We start from the raw sequence: 10,965 nt of genomic DNA, 5'->3' as shown, positions 1-10,965 counted from the left end.
GGAGCTATGACGTCCAGCTCCCAGGAATCATTGCAGAGCCAGGAAGTGACGACGGGCCGCGGCCGAGGAAGGAGGAAGAAGGAAGTAAGGTAAGTATATTTTCTTCGCTACGAGGTAAGTAAAAAAAAAAAAAAATATGCGATTATCCATTTCTTTTTCAGGTGACCCGGAGCGAGAAGATGGAGGTAAGTATAAAATGAGGGTGGAACTCCACTTTAAGATGACACTGGTAGGTATATGACACACCCCCTGCCATGCCCCCAAGGAGAATTAAAAAAAAAATGTAAATCAACTCACAAGTGAGTTTTTTTTTTTTCACCTCTACTATTCCTTTATACTGGCATTGAAATTTACAAATGCAGCAATTTATACAATTGGAGGAAAGGTTTGGCACTGGGAAACGCTTTTTGAAAGATGAAATGTGTGTTTTATATACAAACTATATAGATCAGACCAGGGGCGTAACTACAGGGGTTGCAGGGGTTGCAATTGCTACCGGGCCCCATGCTCCAGGGGGCCCGGTAGCAAACCAGTGGGTGAACTTCCAGGATCTCAAAGGTCACACTTGCGACCAGGCCCTGGCATTGCACCACTGTGGGGAGGCCCCAAGATTGCAGGAAGGGGGCCCGTTGCAGACCTTGTGAAAGGATCCTGCTGCGGGACCATAATAAAAGGCCATGCAACGAGAGTAAAGAGCCCCAGGATCAGTGGGAAGAGCCCCGGGCTTGAAGGGAAGGGCCCCGGCCAGGGGTCTGGGGGGCCCTTCATGGTTTCTTGCATCGGGGCCCTGAAGGTTCTAGTTACGCCTCTGGATCAGACCAAAATGAGGGACAAATGAGGAGGAAAGAGGGAGAGAGGGACTTTGATCCAAATCAGGGACAGTCCCTCGAAATCAGGGACAGTCCCTCGAAATCAAGGACAGTCCCTCGGAATCAGGGACATTTGGGAGCTACAGTCTAGGATCCATCCCTGACGTCCTGTACAGTTGTAACAATTTGTTTTTATTAGCGTTAATAAAGTGTCACAAAATAACACTTCTGCATTTTTAAGCAACGCACTGCCAACCACTTTCACAGAGCGTTATGGAGCGATCGGATTTCTGTGTGTCCTTGCACTGATCAATACAGATCAGCACAGCTCTATGGGCACGGTGTGAATGTGCCCTAAGTGCCACATAGGGGCCACAGGTTGGGCCCCAGGGAAAGAAGTGAGAAAGTTTGCTGTGTTTATGCACATGGATAGAGCCCCTGGAAGGTTTTCCATATATAAGAAGAAGGCACTGATGAGAAGAAGAATTGATTTTGCAATGTCAGTGATCAGAGGCCAGCCATGAGACATGGACTCTAGAGATGACACACAATGCCACTCAGAGATGAGTGAGCCATGCTGAGCACACAGAGAGCCCAGAGCCATCACTCTACCTCCAGGGATCGAGCACAAAGCACGGAGGGGGATGGGAGGCAGACAGAGGGAAGGGGAGGGCCCGGCCAATAGAAGAGATAGAAGAGGCCATGCAAAAAGAAAGAGTGAGCTCTACACAAGGAGGAGGAGAGGAGGGGAGGGGCGGAGCGAGCAACGACACCGCTCTCCTTTCCGATAAAGAAGCGGCCGTGCGATCGTCTGTGAGTGGATCGGATGGTGTGCTCCTTGTGATCAGATCTGCCGATCTCAGGGAGGGGGGTTGTTCATCTGTAGTACCCCAGATCTCCTGTCTGCCGATCAGTGGGGGGCCATGGACGAGGATCGTGTCGGGGAACAGATGAGACCTCTGCTGACTACGGTATGGAATGTGGGGTACAATGGGGGGGAAGGGGTGTCTGCCATGGCACAGTGATGTATAAAGTTGTCTGGGTAGAGGGGGCACACAGCACAGGGCAGCTGTTGCATGCAGATGCCACGTAAATCAGGAGATCGGGCTGATGATGAGGTTCATGTGACCGCCGTGTACACGTCTTATTGGAGAACTGTCACCTGGGTGACAATACGGCCCTCTGTCCGGTGGTACCCAGCCGAGGTTGCCATGGGTTACAGACGATCGGCAGGGAGATGCTGTGATGTCCCGGGACACACATGGCCGGGGTACCGGGGACACACGGGACGGATTTCCTCCTAGTTGGTGGAAATGAGTCAGACGGAAGTGGCGTCCTCCGATCTGTGTACAGGACGGTGCTGGATGTGCACATGGCAGCCGGCCGGCATTGTACTCCGCACAGCTTTGTCTGCCTGTGATCGTCTAATCTCTGTCCCCTCTATAGAGGACTGGACTCACCATTCACATGACAAGTACTGGCAGCTTCATAGTGATCGGAATACAAAGACATTCAAAATCACTATAGCCCATCACAACCTTCTATCATTGTCCCTGTCAGAGTGCACCCCCCCCCCATACATCAGAATTCCCACTTACATCTAAGCCCCCCCCCCCTCCACATCATGGCCCAATCAGTGTCCCCCTTTACATCAGGGTCCCCATTAGAGTCACTTCTTAACACATGAAGACCCTCTCCCCTTACACCAGGTTCCCCATCAGAATCCCCCCACTTCATATCAGGGTCCCCATCAGAATTCCCCCTTACATCAATGTTCCCCTCACCTCACATCAAGGTTACCCTTTACATCACAGCCCAATCAGTGTCCCCTTTTTACATCAGGGTCCCCATTAGAGTCACCACCTTATAGTTGAAGACCCCCCTTCCCAAAACATCAGAGTTGTCTCCCCATCAGAATTCCCCCTTACATCATTGTCCCCCCTCCCCTTACATCAGGTTTCCCATCAGAGTCCCCCTTCCTAAAAGATCAGAGTTGTCCACCCCCACTTCATATCAGAATTCCCCCTTACATCAACGTCCCCCCCTCACCTCACATCAGGGTTACCATTTACATGACAGCCCAATCAGTGTCCCCCTTTTACATCAGGGACCCCATTAGAGTCACCACCTTATACATGAAGACCCCCTCCCCTTACATCAGGTTTCCCATCAGAGTCCCCCTTCCCAAAACATCAGAGTTGTCCACGCCCACCCCCCACTTCACATCAGGGTCCCCATCAGAATTCCCCCTTACATCAACGTCCCCCCCTCACCTCACATCAGAGTTACCCTTTACATCACAGCCCAATCAGTGCCCCCCTTTTACATCAGGGTCCCCATTAGAGTCACCACCGTATACATGAAGACCCCCCTCCCCTTACATCAGGTTCCCCATCAGAGTCCCCCCCCCCCCCTCTCCATCTTCCCAAAACATCAGAGTTGTCCCCCCCCCACTTCACATCATCAGAATACCCCCTCACATCAAAGTCCCCCCCCCCCTCACATCAGGGTTATCCTTTACATCACAGCCCGATCAGTGCCCCCCTTTACATCAGGGTCCCTATTAGAGTCACTGCTTTACACATGAAGACTCCCTCCCCTTACATCAGGGTCCCCATCAGAATCCCCCTTCACCTCATCAGGCCCCCACCTTCAAACAGGGTGCCCTTCTGAGGGTCCACCCTTGCATCCGGGTCCCCATTGGAATCCCCCCTTACATCAGGATCTCCAACAGTCCCCTCCCCCTTATCCCCATCTCCTATCTCCTTACATCAAGATCCCCAGCAAGGTCCCCATTACATTTACATCAGAGTGCCCCCCTCATATCAGGGTCCCCATTAGAACCCCCCGCCCCCTTTTACATCAGGGTCAACCCTTACATCAGAGTAAAGTTCTTGCGGAACTGGCTGACATTCGCACAGCGTTTGGGCAGCTCTGAGGGCGGTTATCTTATATCCTAACCACTGCTGAGGATATATATTGGCAATATTTGAAAGTTCATTGTTTGCAAGTATTTGGCTGATTTGTGGGCTTATATATTGTGAGAAGAGCAGAAAGGACCCGGGTACACTGCTGTGCATGCAGGAACATCTTGTTTGTTCACACCTTATAGGCATGAGAGATCTGTTCAGAATAGTTTTGTATGGTACAGATGCATGTACAGCATGGACACATTTGTTGGTACCCCAGCAGCTAATTGAAACAAGTCTTCATTTCTCCTAAAAAAAAAAATGGAGTGAAAAACAATGGTCTTTGGTATGGCACACCGTAAGCAAAATAAGTGTAAATCCAATAAATTATTAAGAAAATATTCTAACCTGGACTTTGCAAATTTTTTAGACCCCCCCAGATCTTTCCGGCAAGAGTACCTGTCACATGCCTATTGCTGTCACAAGGGATGTTTACATTTCTTGTGACAGCAATAAAAGTGATTAAAAAAAATAAATTGAAAGTGCCCCATGCTCGCGTGCCACGAACGCACGAATCAGTCCTGCACGCACGCAAACAGTGATTGTCCCACACATGTGAGATCTCCAACGTCCGATCATGGGCAGGAATTCTAGCACCAGACCTACTATATACATTTAAAATGGTAGCCTGCAAAGGCTTTTAAAGCATTGCCTATGGATAGTAAAATTCACATTGTTGCCATTGCACAGACGTGGAAGTTTAAAATAGTAACAGGTTTAGTATCTATTTATTTGGCGTAACATCACCTGTTCTATTTTACAACAAAATTATGTTCTGTATTGTGTGTTTGCATCGGCATTAAGCGTTTATTTTCCAAAATTGCATTTAAAATAACTGCTGCGCAAATACCGTGCGACATAAAATAAAATTGCAAAACCCACCAATTTATTCTCCAGGGCCTCAACCTAAAAAACAAAAAAATATATATAATATATATTGGACGCTGCTCAAAAAAAAATAAAGGGACACTTTTTAATCAGAGCATAGCATCAAGTTAAACTCCTGGGATATTGATCTGGTCAGTAAATGGCAGAGGGGGTTGGTAATCAGTTTCAGCTGCTTTGGTGTTAATGCAAATAACAGGTGCACTAGATGGGCAACCATGAGACTACCTCCAAAACAGGAATGGTTTTACAGGTGGAGGCCTTTGGCATTTTTTTCTTTACTCATCTTTTCTGACTGTTTTTCACTAATTTTGCATTTGGCTAGGGTCAATGTCAGTACTGGTAGCATGAGGCGATATCTGCACTCTATAGAGGTTGCACAGGCAGTCCAATTCCTCTAGGATGACCTATCAATATGTGCCATTGGCAGAAGGTTTGCTGTATCTCCCAGCACAGTCTCAAGAGCATGGAGGAGATTCCAGAAGACAGGCAGTTACTCTAGGAGAGCTGGACAGGGCCAAAGAAGGCCCTTCACCCTTCAGCAGGACCGGTATCTGTTTCTTTGTGCAAGGAGGAACAGGAAGAACACTGCCAGAGCCCTGCAAAATGACCTCCAGCAGGCCACTGGTGTGAATGTCTCTGACCAAACAATCCGAAACCGATTTCTTGAGGGTCACCAGAGGGCCTGACGTCCTCTAGTGGGCCCTGTGCTCCCTGCCTGGCACTGTGGAGCTTGATTGGCATTTTCCATTGAACACCTGAATTGGCAGGTCTGCCACTGGCGCCCTGTGCTTTTCACAGATGAGAGCAGGTTCACCCTGAGCACATGTGACAGACATGCAAGGGTCTGGAGAAGCCGTGAAGAACATTATGCTGCCTGTAACATCATTCAGCATGACCGGTTTGGTGGTGGGGCAGGGATGGCCTGGGGAAGCATATCGATGGAGGGACGCACAGACCTCTACAGGCTAGGCCATGGCACTCTGACTGCCATTAGGCACCAGGATAATAACCTTGGACCCATTGTGAGATCCAACACTGGTGCAGTGAGTCCTGGTTTCCTCCTGGTGCAGGACAATGCCCCTGGCTTCATATGGTGAGAGTATGCAGCCAGTTCATGGAGGATGAAGGAATTGATACCATTGATTGGCCCCCACGCTCGCCTAACCTAAATCCAATAGAACGCCTCTGGGACTTTTTCTGTTCATCTGAAGCTGCCAGGTTGCACCTCTGTCTGTTCAGGAGCTCAGGGATGCCCTGATCCAGATCTAGGAGGAAATACTCCAGGACACCATCCGTTGTCTCATTAGAAGCGCTGTCAGGCATGCATACAAGCATGTGGGGGGCTATACAAACTACCATGGTACCATTTTTTTGAGTTGCTGCAATGACATTTTTAGCAAAATTGACTAACCTGTTGCATCATTTATTTTACTTTGATCATCTGTAGATTGATCATTTCCATTAAACGATGTGGCATCCTTTTTGTACCTAACACATTAACCAGTCCATATTAGTCCATATTTTTTTCACATTGAGATCTGATGTGTTTTCAAAGTGTTCCTTTAATTTTTTTGAGCAGTGTAACCAACAGTACACAAGCTGAACTCCAAAGTCAAGGTACATCAGTGTCTGATTGCACCATCCAATGCTTTTTTAAGTGAAAATAGGCTCAGAGGAAGAAGATCCACTGTTGAGAAAAACCTTATAATTTGCTAAAATGCATACTGACACGTCCCAATGCTTCTGAGTGAATGTACCTTGAACAGATGAGGTGAAACTGAAGCTTTTTTGGCAAGCGGCATCAGCTCTTTGTTGACAGGTGAGGGGGAAAAAAATTAAGCTTTCAAAGAAAAAAGTACCTAATGTGACACCTAGCAGAGGCTTGGTTTTGTTTTGGGGCTGCCTTGTTGCATCTGGTACAGGGTGCTTTAAATTTGTGACAGACACAATGAAATCTCAACACTACCAAAGAATTTTGAGGCCAAACCTACTTACCGGTGTCAGCTCTTTCTCAGACTTTGGTCATGGGTTCTCCCAGCTGGAGAATGACCCAAAAAGCAGTTCTAAGCACCCAAGAACGTCTAAAAGCAGAACAATGGACTATTCCTATTAAAGCTCTGGAAAAAGTTGGAATATGTAGTCTGGCCAAGTTTGCTCAAGAACAATGGGGAAAAACTACCTGTACGCAGATGCAGAAATCTCAACGAGACTGCCTGTCAAACCAGGCCATTCAAGTCCTGATCTTGGACCCAGAGCCTCCAACCCTGTACTTTGAACCTGAAAGGGTTAACCCACCTGCAAAAGAGGGCAGAAAAGGGAAGGAAGCAGTCAGCTGGTGCCCCTGAAGCACAACACACCTGTGAGAAAGAGCTGTTTGTGATTTTACTGGACCCCAGAAGCAGGCAGGAACTTTAAAACCCTGCTGTGGGACAGGCATATGCTGGCGGTGAGCAGAATCTTTATTTTGTGCATTAGGAATAGGGACTGATTTATCTTTACGCTGAAGCTTTTTTTTTTTTTTTTTTTTTTTTTTTTTTTTTCAAAAAGGTAAAAAAAAAAAAAAAGACTGCTTTTGGTTTTACCAACTCTGGCTGCTGGTAGCCCACACTCCCCCAAACATAACAATGTGCTATCCCAGTTGGGCCGCAAAAGTGAAATTAGACTTTAACCACTTAAGCCCCGGAAGATTTTACCCCCTTCCTGACCAGGGGGTTTTTTGCGGTTTTTTTTTTTTTTTTTTTCCTTCGTGACTTTTAACGGACAATTGCGCGGTCGTGTGACGCTATACCTAAACTAATTTCACTTTCTTTTTTTCCCACAAACAGAGCTTTCTTTTGGTGGTATTTGATCACCTGTGCGATTTTTGATCATGCGCTATAAACAAAAAAAGAGCGTAAATTTTGCAAAAATAACTATTTTTCACTTTTTTTTTTTATATGAAATTCCCCCCCAAAAAAGATGTAAAAATCAAAATTTTTTTAACATTTTCGGCCAATTTGTTTTATGCTACATATGTTTGGTAAAAAAAAATCGCAAAAAGCGTATTTTGATTGGTTTGCGCAAAATGTATTGCGTTTACTAACAAAGGGGAAAGATTTTTCAATTTTGGTGTTTTTTTTTTTTTTTTTTTTTGCGGTATTGCGGCGGACAGATCGGACCCTTGACTGACATTTTTGACACTTTTGGGGGTACCAGTGACATTATTGCAGTAATCAGTGCTATACATATGCACTGTTACTGTAAAAATGACACGGGAAGGGGTTAACTGTATTGGAGAGGGAGATAAAAATGACACGGGAAGGGGTTAACTGTATTGGAGAGGGAGGGGTTAAGTGTGTCCTAGGGGTGTGTTTCTAACTGTGATGGGACATGTCTACTATTGTAAAAACAGAGCTCAATGGTTCTATATAGTAGAACCGTCTGATCTCCATTTTTACACAGGGGAGAATGACAGGTGGCTTGTTTACATAAGCCACCCGCCTTTCTCCCGCTCTACAGATGATCGTAGTGTGACCGGCGGACATCGGGTCCGCCGGTCACACGCGCGGACTCCTCTGTGAACAAGCCGGGGCGGGCGCGCGCTCGCCCGCTATTGGCTCAAAACCCGGTGACAGGCGAGCGACGTAGACCTACGTCACTCTGCCTGGCCGGGGCTGACTGCCGCAATAAATATACTGTGCGCAGTCGGCAAGCGGTTAACCACTTCCGCAGATGTAGGGCATATATGAGGCCTCTCAGCAGGTGGCCTTTAAAGCAGTAGTAGTAAACCGTGGCAGAGTTAAAAAAAAAAAAATAATAAATTTATATATAATACATTTCCTTTTTTTTTCAAAAAGAAAATTGCCTGCATCGCATACTTGCATAAGAAAGCAGCCCTCCAGCGGCACGTTGTTACTTCTGAGAGGGCCGACATCTTCCCCTGGTCTTTCTACCGGGTTGGTGGCCTCCAATGCTGTGGAGTGGCTGGAGCTGCGATGAGCCCTGGGTCTCGGGACGAAGCTCTGACGTAGTGTGCCGGTGACGTCCCCGGCTGCATCCAGGGTGAAAATCTTTGAAACCGTGCACGTTTAGGAACTATGCGTTTTTTACCTACAGGTAAAAATCACAAAGCGGGGTTTTCAACCGCTTTAAGGCAGAGAGGCTGCATATCTACATGGGGTTTTATGTAAACAGTTTTCAGTGCTGAGTGTGCACTCCCAGCCCAGTCACTGGCGGGGATCAGAAAGCTCCCGATGCATACTTTCAATCTGGAGCTTTCCGATCATGTGACTGCTGTGACAGCCAATTACAGGGGTCACATGACCCGAATGCCTGCCTCCGTCTCCTGCCATTTTTAAAAGCTCTTAATGGCCCGGAAGATGGCAAGGGATTAATCTCAACCTTATTTTTGACTGTACCCAAGCAGTTCTGATCAAATTTTTTTTCTTTTAGGCCCTACCCTAAATGTGATTTCCCCCCCCCCCCCTTTTCCCCTGTATGTATACACTATATTACCAAAAGTATTGGGTCGCCTGCCTTTAAACGCACATGAACTTTAATGGCATCCCAGCCTTAAGGGCCATACACACTATAAGATTTTCTGAAGACTTTTTTTTTTCCTTTAGACTTACCAAAACCATATAATATGAGGTCAAACCTAAACACTTTCAATTTGTATGCAATCCGGCAGGCCCTTGCACTACATAGAAAAGGTAAATCTGAAGGAAATCTAACCACAAAAGTTGGATAGTGTGTATCCAGCTTTAGTCCGAAGGATTCAAGGTTTGACCATTCTTCCAGAGATGCATTAGTGAGGTCAGGCACTGATGTTGGACGAGAAGGACTAGCTTACAGTCTCCGCTCTAATTTATCCCAAAGGTGTTCTATCGGGTTGAGGTCAGGGCTCTGAGCATGCCACTGGAAGAATGGTCAAACGTTCCCATAGACGCACTCCTAAACCTTGTGGACAGCCTTCCAACTTAATATTGAACCCTACGGACTAAAGCCTCGTACACACGCACCAAATGTTGGCCGTAAATTTTCGGCCAACGTCCGATCGGCCGATTTTCGGCTTGTTAGTATGATGCTTTCGACAACCGACTCCGACTTTTCGGCCGACTAAAATCTGGTGTGCAGGCTATAAAATTTTTGTTGTCCGTCAACACAACGGCCAATTTTCCGTCAGTCAGTACAGATTTCAGAAGACAAAAATCTGATGAGCAAGACTGGGCATGCTCAGAGAAGAAAAAACACACGGAAAGTAAACCAGCACATGACATCACTTCTGAAGTAGATTTTTGTTGGCTGAGAAAATTTGTGTGCAGTCTAGAGCACATTTCAATCAACAAAACACCACTGTGGACAAAAGTCGGACGATCGGTCGGCCGATAATCGTTGCGTGTGTACGAGGCATAAGACTGGGATGCCATTAAAGTTTGTGTGTAAAGGCAGGCGTCCCAATACTTTTGGTGATATAGTGTATGAATTCTCTCCTTGTGAAGTATTTTGTAGAAGCTTGGCATAACACAGCCGTATTGTTTTCTAATAACATATGATATGGTAACCGATAGTTTGTTTGCTTTGAATGGTGTTAAATTGCAAACTTTCAAGGCTTATTTGTTTGAAACAAGGCAGACGCTAACTTCTAGCAATTATGTGGCGTAGCGAGTCTTAACCTTCCAAACCTTCAAATCTCACCGCCTAGCAATGTTTCCTAATCTGAATAGTTGATTGAGACGCATTGATATTTACTTATTTTTAACAGCAAACTTCAATCCTTTCATGGGAAATGTATGTGCATTTAGGCTCCATTCACACTTGTGCGATTTGTCATGCGATCTCAAACTAAAGAGAATGCATCACAGAATGAGCAGGCGCAAAGCTAGCTGGGATTCGTAGTTTGGAGAAAGTGGTATATAGGATCATTGCTTTTATATGCACATTATTCACCCCAACAGAATGGAAAGGAGCCTGTATGGGAGGTGTGCTGGGACTGGAAAGGAGTCTGTATGGGGGGTGTGCTGGGACTGGAAAGGAGCCTGTATGGGAGGTGTGCTGGGACTGGAAAGGAGCCTGTATGGGAGGTGTGCTGGGACTGGAAAGGAGCCTGTATGGGAGGTGTGCTGGGACTGGAAAGGAGCCTGTATGGGGGGTGTGCTGGGACTGGAAAGGAGCCTGTATGGGAGGTGTGCTGGGACTGGAAAGGAGCCTGTATGGGAGGTGTGCTGGGACTGGAAAGGAGCCTGTATGGGAGGTGTGCTGGGACTGGAAAGGAGCCTGTATGGGAGGTGTGCTGGGACTGGAAAGGAGCCTGTATGGGA

At 46.7% G+C, this 10,965-nt stretch overlaps 1 protein-coding gene across 5 annotated transcripts in view; it reads left to right on the top strand.

Moving 5' to 3' along the window:
• Nucleotides 1-1,572: 1,572 nt before the first annotated feature.
• SLC4A7 (solute carrier family 4 member 7) overlaps nt 1,573-10,965 on the top strand; it is a 211,769-nt gene continuing 202,376 nt past the window's right edge. For all 5 annotated transcript variants that reach the window (XM_082258590.1, XM_082258589.1, XM_082258592.1 and 2 more), the window contains exon 1: nt 1,573-1,780. In XM_082258590.1, coding sequence (XP_082114716.1) covers nt 1,733-1,780 — 48 coding nt within the window. In that variant the 5' untranslated portion in view covers nt 1,573-1,732. The remainder of the gene's footprint in view (nt 1,781-10,965) is intronic.

The sequence above is a fragment of the Pelophylax lessonae genome (assembly GCF_965119305.1).
Source record: "Pelophylax lessonae genome assembly, chromosome: 5".
NCBI classification, from domain to species: domain Eukaryota; kingdom Metazoa; phylum Chordata; class Amphibia; order Anura; family Ranidae; genus Pelophylax; species Pelophylax lessonae.
The sequence above is the reverse complement of the archived record's forward strand: the minus strand, read 5'-3'. Positions and strand labels throughout refer to the sequence as shown.